Source organism: Propithecus coquereli, unplaced genomic scaffold, assembly GCF_000956105.1.
Source record: "Propithecus coquereli isolate 6110/MARCELLA unplaced genomic scaffold, Pcoq_1.0 Scaffold58, whole genome shotgun sequence".
Classification (NCBI taxonomy): domain Eukaryota; kingdom Metazoa; phylum Chordata; class Mammalia; order Primates; family Indriidae; genus Propithecus; species Propithecus coquereli.
In genome coordinates, this window is record NW_012151729.1 from 7098780 (window position 1) to 7117594 (window position 18815).

At 42.9% G+C, this 18815-nt stretch overlaps 1 protein-coding gene across 1 annotated transcript in view; it reads left to right on the forward strand.

Moving 5' to 3' along the window:
* The first annotated feature begins 10588 nt into the window (after window positions 1–10588).
* PRELID2 (PRELI domain containing 2) overlaps window positions 10589–18815 on the forward strand; it is an 80616-nt gene continuing 72389 nt past the window's right edge. The window contains exon 1 of the mRNA XM_012658265.1: window positions 10589–10712. Coding sequence (XP_012513719.1) covers window positions 10638–10712 — 75 coding nt within the window. The 5' untranslated portion in view covers window positions 10589–10637. The remainder of the gene's footprint in view (window positions 10713–18815) is intronic.

The window sequence follows — 18815 nt, forward strand, 5'->3', positions numbered from 1 at the left end:
GCCATTACTAGACGAGTGAGGTTATACAGAAAGCAAAGGGGATGTGATTGGAATGAGACTCATGGAAGGGCCTCAGGGCAGTGGCACCAGGGATCAGTTTCATGGAAGACAATTTTTCCACGGACCAGGGTGGGGGATGGTTTCGGGATGATTCAGGCGCATTATATTTATTGTGCAGTCAAACCTCTCTGCTAATGATAATCTGTATTTACACCCTCTCCCCCATGCTAGCATCACCGCCTCAGCTCCACCTCAGATCATCAGGCAATAGCTTCTCATAAGGAGCGCGCAACCCAGATCCCTCACATGCACGGTTTACAGTAGGGTTCATGCTCCTTTGAGAATCTAATGCCGCTGCTGATCTGACAGGAGGCAGAGTTTAAACGGTAATGTGAGTGGTGGGGAGTGGCTGTAAACACAGATGAAGCTTCACTGGCTGGCTCACTCACCTCCTGCTGTGCAGCCTGGTTCCTAACAGGCCACAGCTTGGTACTGTTCCATGATACAGGGGTTGGGGACTGCAGCTTTATGGGGTGAGCAGCAACGTTCTATTTTTTGACCTGGGCATACATTTGATTTCTATTCTCTCGCTCTCTCTTCCTCTCTCTCTGGCTCTCTCTCTCTCTCTTTCAGTATGTATGCTTTGTTTTTGCAGTGAAAATTTTAACTTAAAAAATTGTCAACATATAGTTGGTGGGGGACCCTCTATGTTGGCTCCCTTATTATTTACACACTTTCCCTGACACCCTTGAAAACATCCTTGCTTTTTGGCAACAGTAGGATGTTGGAGAGATGTTCTGATTTATTTTTCTGAATTAAATCATGGAATTAGCTATCCTCCAAGGGATTCTTTTTCCTTTTAGTAGGAAATAATTTTAAAGTCCAGGAGCTGGTTTCTAGGAGTGCACGCGAGAATGCGGGGTAAGCCAGAATGCTATTGATGTTGCTGCTAGGCCACCCAGAGCTGAAGATACACTTTTTAAGGTTGTTATTTCACTCTGATATTTCCATTTTAAGTTATGATGTCGCTATTCCATACTTTGCTTATATTATATAAGATTTCATCAACTACAGCCCTTTCTCTTGAATTGACAATCTTTTTGGTATGTTGAAACTCCTGAATGGAGCCAAGACATGCCTTCTATCAATTTTCCTCATTGGCATAGTAATTCCCAAACTCTGTCATTCACATAATTCATAATTTTTGGTCATATTTGCTAAATTCATAATTTTGTACCACCTATATGATTATTTTCTTAATATTTTTATTTAATCAACATTAAATTGAAGCTCTTAAAAGAATGAACTTTCTTTTAAGCAATAATGTCCATACAATTGTAGGGTTTAATTAACTGGTCATATGTTGTTCCAGTGCACATTAAGACGAATACATAAGTGTTGGGATTTGAAGGGACTCAATAAATGTCACTTCCCTCACTCAAGTCCCGCATCCTCTGAAAGGACAAAAGTCAGGGAGGTGGACCTCAAAACATCCGCTTCATTACTAATGAAAGCTGCACTGGGGGATGTGGTCTAGGTACGGGATGATTACGGGATCCTCAAGAGTGGATCTCAGGCTTGGAGAGACAGATCCACCCACAGGGCTTCCCTGCAGTGCGGCCCCATTGACCTCACAGCGTAAGTTGTCCTCCCTGAAGGAGACAGATCCCAAAAGTACAAGGAGGGAAAGACTGAGCTACCATACTTAATTTTATTATTATTATCAGTTAATTACTTTATTTGACAAATACAAATTGTGTACACATATGGCGTACAGCATGACGTTTCGAAATACATATACATTGTGGAATGGCTAAATCAAGCTAATAAACATATGCATTACCTTACATACGTACCATTTATTTGCGGCGAGAACATGTAAAATCTATTCTCAGCAATTTTCAGGTATATAGTACATTGTTATTAACTGCGGAAATCATGTTGTACAATAGAGCTCTTTGACCAAGGAGCCCTCAATTCCCACCCTTACTCTCCGGGCTCTGGTAACTACCATTCTACTCTCTGCTATTGATTCTTCTTTTTTTTTTTTTTTTGATTCCACATAATTAGATCATGCATTATTTATCTTTCTGTGCCTGGCTTATTTCACTTAACAGAATGTCCTTCAGGTTCATCTGTGTTGTCACAAATGACAGGATTTTCTTCTTTTTTAAAGCCACATAGTATTCTACTGTGTATACATGCCACATTTTCTTTATCCATTCATTCACTGATGGCCATATCTAGGTTTTCCTCCAAATTCACTAATTGGGCAGGAGTGAGTAAGGGAGCAGAGATGTCCAGAAACATTAAGCTAATGGATATTTCTATAATTAAAATACAGATTCAGGGGGAATAACTACTAAAAATACATCTTTGTTCACGTATTGTGTCAAAGCATCTCAAGTATACCTTTTGGGAAGTTCTGCTATAGTGAACCATGTTATGATAAAGTGCCTCTGAATTTCACCTTGTCAGATACTGCTTGGGCAACTTCTGTGCATCTCAGATTATTTATTATATTGGAAGGAACAGATGTGATGTGAAAGAGTCTGTCTGAACCCAAGTCAGAGTGAGTCATATTTGTCCCTCAGTTTACTCTTCCTTTGAACTGGGGCCCTTCATGTTTGCCTCCTTCCCTGCTGTTAGAAAAAACTCAAACTATGTGTTTCTTCTGCTGTCACACCAATACAACAACAATCAACACAGAAAACTTCTGTGACTCCATAATACGTAGAGATTTTTTCCCACCAGCAAGCAAGCAATTGATTCTGCAGCAGACACCAGCTGGGTGTCCTCCAATTCAATTCTGACATCATCTACCCAGAGATAGTGTCAGATTCCACAGCTTGAGGGCTCAGACCCCAAGACTGCTCCCCTCTTTCGCAAATCTGGGCCTCTGGAATGTCTGACCGACTGGCTTCAAGTTGGGGTCCTCACAATCCCCGCTTTGGGTTTGATTAATTTGCTAGAGCGGCTGACAGAACTCAGGGAAACACTTAGGTTTGCTGACTTATTACAAAGGATATTTTAAAGGATACAAATAAACAGCCAGATGAAGAGATACACAGGGTGAGGTCTAGAAGAGGCCCGGGCACAGGAGATTCTGTCCCCATGGCACTGGGATGCACCACCCTCCAGGCACAAGGGTGAATTTTTGTTCACCTTCCTGTCAGCCTCCGTGCGTTCAGCCCTCTGGAAGCCCTTGAACTCTGTCCTCTTTGACCTTTTATGGAGACTTCATTGGACAGGCATGATGGAAGCATGGGCACCTGTGTCAAAATGTGATTGGACAAAAAGGATGTGATTCAGTACAGTAGACTGTGTGGGGAAACCTAGAAAGACCTGTCTGTCCAGATTCTTCCGGGCCTCTCTGTGCAGCCTTCCTTCCTCCAGGTGTGGGGCAGGACCCTCTCTGGAATGAAGGTCTTATGATCCCTAATCACATTAGAGTCCTGCCTCAGGCAGGTGAAAGGAGGGTTAGGAAAAGATCAGAGAGAGAAATCCTATTTTCTGAGCCCTGCTCCTGAGGCCTAAAGTGCCCCCTCATTGTAGCAAAAGACTGCCTATGAGAGTATGAGCTGGGAAACAGGGATGAAAACACACACACACGTATCTCTCAAACATCACACGTACCCCTTCCCTTCTCTCCCCTTTCTGTGCCCATCTCAACCCTACAGTACCTCGCTGCTCAGACCTTCTTCCCCTAGAAAACTATGTGGGAAGGGAAAGGACTTTTTAAACTTACTTGCACTGAAACTCAATTCATTATCCCTCAGCTTTCTGTTACACTTCATCTGCAATCCTCTCCGTATGCCTTTGGTTTTATTGTTGCTATTATCTGCAGTACCACCACCACTGCCCTCTGTCATCTCTGGCCTTCAGTCTGGTGTGAGATAAGTCTTTTAAAATTGGTCTTCCCAGACAAGAAGCATCTTAAATAGATGCTTTAAAAGGGCATTCCATTAATAAAATAAAATGAAATGCATGCCGTTAATTGCTGCCTGCTATTACAAAGAAAATTTCCTCTTTTGTACTTACATTGTGAGGGGAATTGGCCTTAAAGGATGCAATTTTACCTGACAAACAAAATGAATAAAATTCTTACTGGGTTTTTAAACAATGAAGGTGAAGAGGATAAACACAGAAGCTGGACTGACTTGGAGATGGGAAAAAAACTGGGCAATAAGGGTCTTTTCTCTTTTCATGTTTTTCTTTTGACATATGAACTCAGGACGGCTAACTTTTTCTTTCACATCATATCAGGTGGGAGTCTCAGTTTAAAGTGATAGAAAACTCAAATTAAGTCAAGCACAAAAGGAGATTTATTGGAAGGATCCCGGTGAAGCTCAGAGAATCTGAGAAGTAGATGCAGGAAGCAGGGTAACGCACGGGATGTCGGGACTGCACCTGGAGACCCAGCGCCACCAGAATGTCTCTTCATCTTTCATCTGTGCTTATTTCTGTCTGGTGTGATGGGTTAAATTGTGTCCTCCAAAGAGAAGTTGAAGTCCTAACCCCCAATATGTATGACTGTTTGTCTCATTTGGAAAGAAAGCTTTAGGAGATGATCAGGTTAAAATGATGCATTGGTTTGCTAGGGCTGCCATAACAAAGTATAACAGACAGGGCAGCTTCAACAACAGAATTTATTTCCTCACAGTTCTGAAGGCTGGAAGTCCAAGGTGAAGGTGTTAGCAGGGTCGATTTCTCCTGGGTTTGTAGGTGGCTGTCTTCTCCCTTTCTCTTCACATGGTCTTCCTCTGTGCATGTCTGTGTCCTAATCACCTCTTCTTATAAGGGCACCAATTATATTGGATTGGGGCCCACCAATATGACCTCATTTTACCTTAATTCCTTTTCAAAGGTCCTGTCTTTAAACACAGTCACATTCTGAGGCACTGGGAATTAGGACTTTGCCATATGAATTTTGGGGGACACAAATCAGCCTGTAACAGTTGAGGTCATTAGAGTAGCTCTTTGTCTAATGGTGTTCTCATAAAAATTTGTACACAAAGACAGACACGCATAGAGGGAAGACAACGTGGAGACACAGGGAGAATGCCATCTACAAGATAGGAGAAAGGCATGGACCAGATTCTCCCTCACAGCCCTCAGGAGGGACCCATCCTGCCAACGACACCTTCATGTCTGACTTCTGGCCACCAGAGCTGGAAGACAATACATTTCCCTTGCTTAAGCCACCCAGTTTGTGGTACGTTGTTACAGTATCCCCAGAAGATGAATACAGCTGGCTTTCTTTCCTTGCACAGGTGGGTGGGCTTTCTCCAGGTGGTGGCCAGTGTGAGCCCTGGCTCCTCTCTCACCTTTAAGCACACCGTGCCCTCCACCTTCACAATGGAGCCCAAATCTAAGCTGCTCACCACCTCCACCCATACCCCCGTGGTCTCAGCCATCATGGTCTCTTGTCTGGATTATGGCAATAGCGTCCTGAAGGGGGAAAGGAGGACTCAAATAACTGTCATCAACACAGAAGACTTCTGGGACCAAATGTGTGTGGGTTTTCCCCACACATCAAGCAAACAATCAGTTCTGCAGTGGATACCAGCTGGGTGTCCTCCAATTCAATTCCGAGACTATCTACCTGGAGATAGCATCAGATTCCACAGGGTGAGGGCTCACTGCCCCAAAACTCCCCCCGCCCCCCAGACACCAGTTGCAAATCTGGGCCTCCAGAACTTCTGACCGACTGGCTTCAAACTGAGGTTCCCACAACCCTCTCTTTGGGTTTGATTAATCTGTTAGAGCAGCTCACAGAACTCAGGGAAAGAAACACTCATTTATGTTTAGCAGTTTATTATAAAGGATATTACAAAGGATACAGATGAAGAGATGCACCGGGTGAAGAAAGGGGGAAGGGGCACGGAGCTTCCATGCCCTCCCCGGGTGCACCACCCTCCAGGAACCTCCGTATGTTCAGCCACCCTGAAGCTCTCCTAACTAGTCCTTTTGGGCCTTTCGTTGGATAGGCACGATTGACAACTGTGTAGAAATGTGATTAGACAAAAAGGGTATGATTTAATACTAACAGATTGAGTGGGGCAACCCAACAAGACCTGTCTGTTTAGATTCTTCTTGGCCTCTCTGTGCAGCATTCCTTTCTCCAGAGTATGGGGCAGGACCCTTTCTGGAATAAGGGTCTTATGACCCACTGTCAGAAAGGTGGGGAAGTTTAGAGTCCTGCCTTGGGCAGATGAAAGGAGAGCAGGAGGTCAGAGAGACATTCTGTTTCCTGAGGCCTGCTTCTGAGGTCTGAAGTGCCCCAACATAGTAACAAAAGACCGTAACAAGGGCTACAGGAGTTATGAACCAGGAACTGTGGACAAAAATACATAGCATAATATCACACCTCCTAATTGATATCGTTTTTCCCTTTGCCTCCCCGTAGCATTTCTCTGCACAGTAAGTAGCCAGTGTGATTTTGTTAAAATATACAGTTGAGATCATGTCTCTCCTCTGCTTGAAACTCTCAATAGCTTCCCATCACAGACAGATAAAAACATCTTCACCATGGCCTAGAAGACCCCTTGTAACCTAGATCCTTGTTTTCTGACCTTAGCTCCCAGGACTCTGCTCCAGCCACATGGTCCTCCTCCAGTTCTCAAACACGCCAGGACAGTGCCTATCTGAGGGCCTTGGCACTCGCCATTCTCTCTGCCTGGAGTGATCCCTCTCCAAATGCAAGCATGACTTGCTCCCTGTCTTCTTTCAACTCTTTCACTTAAGTGTCACGTTCTCAGGGAGGTCTTCCTTGGCTTTTTTCTGAAGTTTAAACTCTGCCCCTCTCCCCGCCCCCCTGCCATCACTCCTCATCCTTTTTCCCTATTTTTTTCTCTGTAGCATCCACACTTACTTACCATACTAGGTATTATACATATTTCTTTTGCTAGGCATTGGGATTTGGTAGACCTTCAAGGGTCTCTGTGACATGTTGGATGGTCCGATGACCTGCTAGCTCCTTGCCCTGAAATGTTTCCTCTCTGCCTGATTGAAGCTTTTGAAATTCCTTTGACTCACTAATCAATTTCACTCTTAATTGGGGGAAGAGAAGTCTGGTTCAATAATGCCATGGGTCCTACTTCTCCTGACATTGGATCTATGCTGAGATTTTGCTTTGTTCTCCTTTCAAATTCCTATTTTGTAACCTGGTTCCAATACCTATGCTCCTGTTACCTTCCCTGGCCAAGTCTCTAGCTCGTGTCTGAAATCTCAAGTTGCTGGAAGGGAATTTAGAGATAATTTTTGGCCCACTGGTCATTTTGTTGATGAAGAAACTGAGGTGCAGGGGCAGGAAGGAACTTGTTCAAGGTCATATTCTATATTAAGTTCATTCATGAATTCACTCAACATACACTGTGTGCCAGGCGTTTTGCTAGGTACTGGATAAAGAAGCATGACTAACACACAGTTCCTCCCAGTCTTGAGAACTTCACAGTCCAAAGGACCATTTATATCACAGATAATTATAAGATTGCATTAAAAAATATCAGTGATAGAGAGATGGTCGGTGGTCAGAACAGGGAATTGAACCAACACGAAGAAGGTGAGAAAAGCAGAGAGAGGAGAGAGCAAGGAGAGAGGATCAGGGCTGAAGCTCCACGTCCATTTAAACCCCGCAGCAATTGTAAAGGGCCAATCACTCATCCATTCAACCAAAATATACTAGATGGCTACTATGTTCAAACCATTATGCCTTGCTTTGAAGATACGAAAGATATTTGGTGTTTTACAAAAGCTCTTTGGTAACACAGTTGGTATCCTAAAGACCAAATGAAGTCATGGACTTCTAAGGTTGGCCAGCAACTTTCCAAACTCAAGTCCCTGACCAGTTAAACCACCCAATTTCAAAGCAATGGATATTTGTATCACTGTTCCCTCTCTCTCCCTCAGGGGACACAGCAAGCTAAGATTACTGTTGTATGAACTGGCTGTGATGTTGAGCCACCAGATTAGAGGCTTCATATTGTCAAACCTGGCACATGTTTCACCTTCAGAGTGCCGCGATGTCCTTGGAATGGGCAGGTGATATTTGTTCTGACACAAGTCACTTAGCCAACCAGCTCCAAGGAGAGCTAGCAGGTGCTGGGTCCTTTAACCTTTCAGGACACAGCCTTGGCCTTTCATGGTCACTTAATCAGGAGTTGGCGAGCGGCTGCACAAGGATACATTCTGGAAGAAACTGATGGTCAGAGTGGAGTGGGGGCACAGGGCCCAGTGCCCGGGCCCATCCTGGCAGGGGGCTTGTGTGTCACACCTAGTTTCTGGCTACTTTCTGATAACAGACAGAGGCAAACACAAGATACCATAAACTCCGCAAATAAATGATCTCTCCTTTGTGGGCCTGTGTACTCCCCCTGGGAGACTGTTTTATGTTTTCCTGTAAGGAAGGGTTGGGATATAGTGGAGTTGCTTTTATACCTACATTCAACACATGTAGGAGCTTTGGCACTTCACCCTCTACCCCATTCCTCCCTCAGTATTTTAAGGAAACTCTGCCCATAGGTTTAGCAAGGCGGGGATTAAGAATTAGTTATTGGATTTAGCTATTTGGTCATTGGTGACCTTGACAACAGTAGTTTCAGTAGAGTGGTCGGGGCCAAAACTGGTCGGAATAGGTTCAAGAGATCATAGGCCATTCTTCTGAGGAGCACAAATGGAGCAGAGAATTGGAATACACCTGGAGGAAGATACGGGGTTAAGAGTCATCTTTTTAAGATGGATAGAAGAAATCACTGTGCACTTGTGTGCTGGTTAGAATGGTCTGGTAGAGGCAAAGCTGATGATGCAGGAAAGAAGGAGGATATTGCTAAAGAGATGTCCTTGAACGAGAAGGAAGACAGGAACTTTTAGTGATGTGCTAGAGCTGGTGGTTCAACACAGCTGTTATTAAATATTGAATTACATAAATTACAATGAAATACATTATATTTTTGAAAGTAATAAATATCCCAAACTCATCCCTTCCTCATTACGTTACTACGTTTTTCCATTATCTATGTTACTGTGGTTTTCTGTGGCTCTTGTACGTGAATGGTGGAAATACAAGATGATGGCGTGCTCCTGGCTTCTCTGCCTGACCCCACTCACTCACTCAACTGCCAAACCTGATGTCAATTGCCCATTTATGCTTAGTGACATCACGTTGATAGCTCCAAACATGGCAGGAGTATTTACACAACAGAAATCAGCCACCCTTAGAAATCAGGGCTTTGTTTGGTTTGTTTTTTAAAAGAGAGCTGTTTGTTAAAACATTTGTCAGGCCACCTCAGGATTCCATGGACGAGGAGAGAAACTGGATTCAGACTAAGGGCTGAAAATTCATCCCCAGGAACAGGAGGGAAAGGTGGGCCTTTGAACTGGTGCGTAGCTAGGTGTGGTGGAGAGATGTTACTTATTTACTAAATGAAAAAGAAGCAAGATAATGACCTAAGTATAAGGCTGGGCAAGCAGGTGTTGGAGGTTTGAGGTGAGAGGAGTATGGGAGAGTAAGTAGATTAGAGCAATTTAGTATTTTAGTAGCATATTTGGCACCACTGAAAGTCTCCTTGAGGTTCGTGGATATGAATTTAAAAAGAGGCCTGTCACCGTGGGTGTGCCTTTTCCGCCAGCCTCTTTCAGTGCTCGGGTGGGGCAGGAAGAGGAGAGGCAGATTTATCCAAGGCTAGGGTGTAGCCAGGCCCGTATGGCTATGCATGGCCAGGGCAAGCAGGAGAGATCATAAAACCATAAATGCAGAAGTCACCACCTCAGAGACCTTCCATGTTCTCCTAGCTAAAATCATGCCCTAGCCCCTGTAACTTTAACCCATTATTCTGCTTATTTTCCTATCTTGTCGATTGGGTGTGAAATCTGGCTCATCCACCCGTAGGACAGCAGGGATGATGTCTTATTCAGTGCTGAACCCCCTGTGCCTACCACAGTGCTTGGCACAGAGTGGTCGCTCAGTAACATGTTGACTAATTTACCGAATTCACAGATGAACCTGCTCACGTCCGTGGGCTGCAGTCAAGAGCACTCACATTCTTTTTGTACCCTTTGGTTCCTTGCTCCGTGGTGTTTAACCTTTTGTGAGCAAAGGACGTTCCCTACAGAGCTGGATGCGCTAAACCACCGTTCTGCATTTCCTGAGGCCCAACCCCAAGCCTCGGAGGCAGCTTTCCCGCCCCATCGGTCGGGTGCGTAAAGCTGGCCTTTGTCACACCGGAGTTTACGCGTTATTGCTTTTTTTCAGTGCAGGCGACAGCCGTTTAGGGCTCAGTCTGTGACTCCAGGCGGGGATGAGCTAAAAGCACAAGCCCCAAAGTCCAAGGCTCCCAGGGTGCGGCGCGGCGGCCGCGGCCGGGAGGGGACAGGGGACAGGGGACGGGGGCCGCCCGCGCTGGGGCAGGTGCTCAGGGCGCGCTCCCGCCGCCGCCGCCCTCCCCCGCAAACCCAGACGGTGGCGGCCGCGGGCGGGGCGGGACCTGCTGTGCGCTTCTCCCGGCGGACAATAAAGTTTCGCAAGTTTGAAGAAGGCGAGGAGAAGGTGCACGCCCCTGCGACTGCCGGCCGTGGGCGCCCGCGGGCCTCGCCGCAGCCGGCAGCCCCGCGCTGGCGGGGGCGTGGCGGGCGCGGGGATGGGGGTCACGGTGGACGTGCGCCAGGTGTACAAGTACCCCTTCGAGCAGGTGGTCGCCAGCTTCCTCCGAAAGGTACCGCGCGCCCTGTGGCCCGTGCGGGGTCGCCTCCTCCCCGCTGCCTCCCCGCGCCCGCGCCCGCGCCCGCTGCCCGCCGCTCTCGCCTGCGGGTCCACGCGGACATTCGCGGCGACCCTCTCCCTCCAGCCGCGGGGGTCGCTTCGGGGACGTGCGGGGCGAGGGGGGACGTGGATTTCCTCGAAGTCTCCCCTTCCAGGGTGAGGGACAGGGCGCCGTGCTTGGCATCACGTCCACAGCCCGCCGCAGCCGAAGGGAGAGGCTTTTTAGAAAGTGCTTCAGGGAAACCAGGTTCTCCCGAGAGCCCCGCCGCGGCTGCGGATGACTGGCTGCTCCATCTTTCTGGTTCTCCACCGACCCCTTAAAAGCTGGTGGGGGCCGTTGAAGCCATCGTCCTGGTTTACTCTGCACTGTCGCTCCACTGCCCACCGCTTTCTCTTTCCTCGAACAGCTGGACAGGTTACTTACCCTCTCTGTACCTTAGTTCTGTAATCTATACAATGCGGAAAATAATAGTACCAACTCATGGGATGGTTGCGAGGATTCAAATGAGATAATTCATATAAAGTGCTTATCACAGCTGTCGACCTAAAGGAAAAAACAGCCCAAACTAATATAAGCAGACACAGTTTATTTGGGCTGAGTTTGAGGACTGCAACCCCGGAGCATGGAGTCAGGTTGCTCCGAATACAGCTCTGATTAGCAGCAGTTACGAGTTACAGTTTTTAAAGGAAAAGATGAGGCAGATCCTAAGTTGTTTACTAAGAATTTACACAAAAATAAAATAACACAAGCCATTGATTGGCCCTACATTGTGTTCTGGGTCACAAAGTTCAGGGACTGAAGATGATGGGCGAGGCAGCAATTGCCACCAGGCGTGGAGGGTGTGTGTGACCCAAGTCTCGCTTGGCCTGATAAGTTCTGGATACCTCAGCATACTTCACATGGTTCAGACTGCTCCGAGCTACTTTTCTTTTCTCACAGAGACTGATGTTAGTAAGGGCTCTCTAAAAAAACACTATTGATGTTGTTTGTACTACTACACCTAATTTCAGCACAGACATTGAACCCTGGCCTCAAATACTCAGTGGTCCTCTTTCATCCCGAGGGCTGCTCCTAGGACTGTGGCTTGTGATAATAGGAAAATGGAAAATTTCTTTGAAAAATCGAAAGCACCCGGTCCTGGGAGGTGGGGCCCCTGGACTCTGATCTGGCTCTGTGTTTAGTTAGTTCTATGGGTGACGTTGGCCATGGGTCCTCTCTCCAGGCCTTAGTTTCTTCTGCATCTATAACACAAAGGTGTGTCTCAGAAGATCTTTTAGGTTCTCTTTCAGCTTTCACATTCTTAAGCCAGATTTGCAAAAACTGCAGTTTGCCTTGGGCAGCAGTCACTGGACATTGAACTCCATATGCAACCTGGAAGCCAAGCTAAGGGAGATGCTGGGGAGATGAAGATCATTTGTTAAATGAAAAGGCCTGGCCTCTATTAGAGGAGGTGACACAGTTGGGGACCCTGATCACAGGAGTGAGTAGGACACTGGTTAACATGGTGCTGCTATGGAGGCCTTTTTTAGAGGGAATGTCAGCTTGTTGATACTATTCGTTGATCTTAGTATCTAAAATAGTGCCTAGTACTTCCTCGGGACTCAAAAATCTGATGAACGACTAAATGAATGAAAGAATGGATTATGGATCTGATGTAGACTTAGCCTTAGACAAGGCTTCTGGGCCCAAAAAAGTAACAGCCAACACCCCATATTTTGTTAGAATTGGCTCCTTTGGAAAGTCTGGATTGTCATCATCAAGAGGCTATCTCTGCCTTCTCACAATTCTCAGGTCACTCTGTCTAGGTCTCACTGACCAGCTACAGGGTCAGATGGTTAGTTCTGTACATATCTTGTTCCCCCACTGGACTCTAAGCTTTTTTAAGGCAGGACTTATTCCCGCAGAAACACGTAGCACAATGCCAACCTCTCATTTATAGAGTACTCAGCATATGTCAGCTTCTGGTAAATGGTTTTCTTTCATTCATTCTGTTATAGATAATCCTTATCGTCTGTGTGCCAGGCTCTGTGCTAGGAGCTAGAAAAACACAGGAGGGCGCCACAGACAGACCCTCTTCTCATGAACCTGAATAGGAGTTCCTAGGCAAGCCAGGTGTGTGTGTGCTTGCTGTACTTTATCATGTTTACTCCTCCTAGCAGCCTAAGGAAGTAGTTATGATTGACTTCCATTGCACAGTATAGAAAAACAGAACCAGAGAAGTCTAAGCACCGTTCTCAAGCTCTTACGGCTAGCAGGTAGGAGAGCCAGGATTTCAACACATCTGAATCCAAAGCCTACACCCTTAACCACCAGGCTGTGCTGCATTGCACATAATAGGCACTGAGATGATTATTGAGGGATTAAAATTTCAGAATCAACTTTGTTGTACTCTTTAATCAATCTCAGTTTCCTTTTGTCCACAGTCTTCTCTTAGGGTTTACTTATTGGACCCATTGGGCCTCATATAAAGGTATAGCTTTGATGTGTGTTAGGGTGAGAGCATGGATTCTTTAAATTATCCATTGCTACGTAACAAATCACCCCAAAACTAAGTGGCTTAAACCAATGACATGCTTTTAATTCTCATGATTCTGTGAGTTGACTAAGCTTATCTGGTTGGTTTTTGTGTGCCATGTGGTGTAGCTGAGGTCACTTATGTAGCTGCATTCAGTTAGAATCTGGTATAATTCTTATAAAATACTTAGCAAAGTGCCTGGCAGTTAGGGAATAAGAACTAAGGAGGACATTTTGGAAGACAAGACTGGGGAAAGGAGAGACAAACATTTGCAGACTGAAGGTCTAGCAATGGGGACGGTGTTAATGCCACGGATGAGACTACATTTCCTTTCTTTCTATTCATTCACAGAACAAACCTTCACAGATTCTCTGGGAGGAGCTATGCAACTGTTTATAAGCTGTCAATAAATCCATTTGCTGTGTGAATTCTCTCCTTTTGTTGTTTAAAGCCATGAACTGGAAGCCAGTACAAATGGATTCTGATCATTGTGCTTTCCCTGTTAGGTTGGGTGGCTGTAGGAAACAGTCTTCACTGTCCTATGTTTTGTCCTTGTACAAATTAGAAAAGGCATCATTTAGGGGATCTACACCATGAGCTCACAGTACGTAAGGCTAGCGGAAAATAAATGGGGCTATTTATGCAAATTAGAAAAAGATGCTTCTTCCTGTAGGTGGATGCAGCCCTTGGCTAACTGGCCCACTTGATTGGGAGCCCTTGTGCAGTGAGCGTCATGCACAACTGCATAAGACAGCCCTAATTTCTCATCTGTGAAATGGTAATGCCACGTACTCCACCTACCTCCCAGGGTTGTTGTGAGAATATCAAATGTGTAACAGTTTGAAAAATATAGCTTTTTATAAGCCTAAGGTAGTAAGAATTGTCTTTTTGGCAAAATATGCTTTTATTTTTCTTTTGCTCTTTATGTAGTTTTTTGAAAGAAAAGCATTTGGCAGAAGGGACAATCATATGAGGATCTCTGGGAAGCATTTAATCTGATTTTGCACAATGGTATGTTTGAAGTTGCTTTAGCACTGAGGAAGTTCTATTTTAAATCGAATCTACTGATCTGTGGATTTTGGTATGTTAGGACTTGCCTTCCAAGTTATAATATACTACTGTTTTTAAAACCTGAAGAATGTTTGCTCTTCTTACATCTGCCTGTTAGATACCACAGGCAAAATATTAGCTGCCTGCTTTCAAAGCTAAGTGGCACCTTGAAAACAAACAATACAATACTCTTTGTTCATGGAATGTAGTGTTTCTCAGTGAACTCTTCATGGAGCAATGCTATGAAACACCCAAATGGTTTATTCATTGGATATTAAACTGTGCACTTTCTAAGAACTATAGAGTCAACTATAGAGTATATTTTGGTTTCTTCCTTTGTATGACTTAGCTTTTTAGCTCTCATCACTTACAGTGTTTTCTTTCTTTTACTTAAAATTACCTGCAAGGAGAACACAAAGTTGTGTAGATGAATGTTGCAGTGTAGAAGACAGGTCTTCTCTGGAAGCTTGCATAGGCCTTTTTCATGGGCTTGCCTTCTATGAGCTGGCTTCAGAAAGAACTTAAATTTCATCTACTTGAAATTTAAAGTCATTAAAAAGGACCCAGAGAGCCATTGTGTTGACTGGATTTTCTTGTTTATATTTAAATGAGGCCAGAGAAGTTATGGTTTTCTTACCATAGGGTTATTCAGGATAATTTTCTTTTCATGCTGTAGGCAAAAAGTCATTGTGAATAGAGTGTAAGCTTTGTGGGTAATGATTTTTGTCATTTGTTTCTGATGTATCCCAAGTACCCCAGGAGATCCTGGAACATAGTCGGTATTCAGCAAACCTTTGTTGAATGAATGAATGAAACATGGTCTGCTGGGGAGAAGCCCTATGTAATTTCAGACTGAAGTCAGCGTAGAGTTCAGAAACATGTCCTTACTTTGGGTACTGTAATAAAATGGACAGATTAAAATAATTTCTTTGCTTCAGCAGACTGACCCTGGGTGTTATTTATTCTGGCTGGGAGCCTGATGTGCTGAATGAAATGGTTTGAATGTTTACCCTTAAGCTCATAAAGGGGATTTATGAATGGCTATTTCCATTTAGAGTAGAAAGTTGATTGGGTAATTAATAATGTTTCCATTTCTGATCCTGTCTTTTCTCCCTTGCAAATCTGATATGTGTGTGGAACATCTCTCCCTGCAGAGCTCCAGAAGTATTTGGGGGTGAACCTGCATTTCTAAAATAAATGATTTGATAAACCGTAGGCCTAGTTTAACATAATGGTTTTTGTTTTTCACATGCTGTACTAGTCTTTCTTCACTTTTATCTTCCTGTCCTCAGTTCTACTAGAAGATTAGGCATGGCAGGAAGGAGAATGGTGCAGACGTGCAGAACATGGGCTCAGGCATCAGATGGGGCGGGGAGACGGGGAAGGGGCGCTGCTAGCCCTGTGAGGTTGGACAGGTCAGTTCATTTTTCTATGCCTCACTTTCCTCATCTGCAAAGTAAGAATCCTAATAACTATCTTCTGGAGTAGTTGGAGAAGTTAAATTGGATAATGCATACAGTTGCATATAATATACCTAGCTTAATGTCAGCACACAATAAGTGCTTTAAAAGTACTTGTTGAATAATGATGATGATGATGATTTATTGCATTTATTCCATGAGTCTGAAAATAAAAAGCTGAGAGAGGTAGTCTGCAGAAATCTTTATTAAATTGGAGTAATAAAGGGGAGAGTGTATGAATAAAGGTACGCATTTGAATTATGAATATTTTCTAAATGCCATTTAAATAATTTTAAAGTGTACTTAGACACTTATCTAGTAGAGATTGTAGCTTAACCAGTGTATAAAAGATAGAAGATTTTTAACTATTCAAGTACTAATAGTTTCACATTCATTGTATGTCTACTAACTAATAGACATTCATTATAAGTCTGTGCATCGCTTTGCTTCGGGAGATGTGAAGATAAATAAAACATGGCCTTGTCCTTAAAGAGCTCATTGTCAAGGGGGATAGAGGGAAATATATAGATTTTTGTGATGAGGCTTTCTCAGGGGCATATGGCAGATATATAGAATGGAGCAAGATTCATACTTTAATTATAAATCTATGAAAGCTTTTGAAATACTTAGAGTCAGTTTGTTGTCTTTTTTTTTTTTTTTAAAGTAAATATTCTCTCTTGCACTCTTACTTCTCTGCTGCAGCCCCTTCCCTAGTGCTAGTGTGGAGCAAAGTGTCAGGGAGTCTCTTAAACAAATTCTGAATGGATTAAGCATGAGCTTGTGAGTTTTTATTAATCTAGAAAAATCAGAAATATTATCTTCTAATAATTTTTAATCATTTAAATATTTTTGGATGGCAGATAGATGCCAGCAATATGCTTGATGCCACACCACAGTAAATTACAAGATAAAAAATAAAGTCTTGACATTTTAACTTTTCAAAAGTATTGATTCATTGTTTAGTAGCAAAACCAGCTACATTTATTGATTCCTGCACAATGCTATATTACACTTTAGTAAAATTGTTTCTTTTAAGTCCTATAATAACTCTTTGAGCTAAGTATTTGTGCTCATTTTACAGATGAAGAAACAAAGGCAGATTGAAGTGATTTGTCCAAGACTCTCACAGATGGATTTCAAGTTCAAATCTCTTGGACCCTAAAATTCATTCTGTTTTTCAACATTCTGTGTCTTTATTTTAATTTTGTTTTTTATTTATTAATTCTTCATTTAGAAATAATTTGACTTATAAAACGTTCCCAAAACAAAGAATTCCCATATATTTTTTCTCAGGTTCCCTAAACCACAGTGTAATATTTAAAACCAGGAAATTAACATTGATACAATGCTATTAACTAACCTATGGACCAGGGGTGGGGAACATGAGGCCTTCTAGGTCTTTAAATATAACCTTTTGACTGAATCCAAATTTTACAGAACAAATCCTTTTATTTTTATTACTACATTTTTGGTCATCTTTTATATTTTTATTTTTAAAATGAACATATTTAAAATACCAAAGAATAAAATAAAGTTTTGTTGAAATGATCCTCCCAGATTGACCAGCATAATTAGAACATTAGAAAGCCATAAGGGCTAAATTGACAGCGGCTATGCTCATGATTTAGTTCTAACTTTCCCTGCCTGTCTGTCACCACTATTGCACGGGGCTGGTGGGTGAGAGTTGATGGGGGTCAAGTATGCCAGTCTGTTATCAGCTTTTGACAACAGTGCACTGCGTTTCTGTTTGAAGTGGAATTTGTGAATAGTTGCACAGCTCAACAATGTTTTTCAGTTCTGTTTGCTTAATGGCTCCTCATGTCAAAGAAGACCAAGAGAACACTGAAGGAAGAAAATGGATTTTTAAATGAGGATTGGGAATTGCAATATTATCTTGTTTCTGCTAAAGATAAGATGATTTGCTTGCTTGGTGATGCTGCAATATCAACATCAAAGAAATTCAATGCTGATCAGCATTATAGCACTTATAAGGACCAAAATATTTTAAATTAGTGGGAGAGGTGCGAAAGGTTGTATTGTAGAAATTAAAAGATGAAAAGCAAAATCAAAGACAGTTCTTTCAAGCAGCAATAAGACGTGGAAATCATGCCACTGAAACAACTTATAAAGTAGCTTATGTACTCAGGAAGAAAAGAGAAGCCATTCGGTGATGTAGAAATTATGAAGAATGCATTGTTGAAGTTGTAGGATGCTTAGACCCCCATAATGTTTCAAAGTATAATACAAACAACTTCCTCTTTCAAGGAGAACCATAACTGATCAGCAGCATGAATTAGACTTCAACTTAACAAAACGATTTCATGCAATACTTTAAAAGAAAAATATGTATTAATATGTATTATTTGATCGCTTTGGATGAATCAACAGATACTACTAACTCCATGCAGGCTTTATACTTCATTTGGGCCATAGCAGAAGATTTTCTTTGCTGTGAAGACTTATTCGCATTGGGCACTCCTGCGAACAGAACACGGGGAATAGATATCTTCAACAACTTTCAAGATAAATGTTGTGAAATTGGACTGAATTTGGTAAATTTAGTGAGTATATGTACAGATGGAGCACCTTCCATGACAGGAAAACATAAAAGGTTTATTGCACAGATAAAAAAAGTATTAACAGATCTAGATGCTCTCATTTCTTTTCATTGTATCTTGCATCAGCAACATCTCTGTGCTAAAGCTACTATTTTAAGTGACTTTGCAACAAGTTGTAAGTATTGTTAACTATATCTGTGTAAATGCAACACAGTATCCTCATTTTCTTAACATGCTAAAGTTGAATGATGAGGTATTCAGTGTGGATTTGCCCTATCATTCCAGAGTGCTTTGGCTATTGCAGGGATAGGTATTAGCGAAAATTTTATTTCTATGAGAACAGACAGTTAAATTTTATGAAGAACAGAATCAGCAATGTGAATTATTGAAAGAAGATTTCTATAGGAATGCAGCATTTCTGTGTGGTATCATATCAAATCAAAATGACTTCACTATTTCTTTTCTTTTTTTT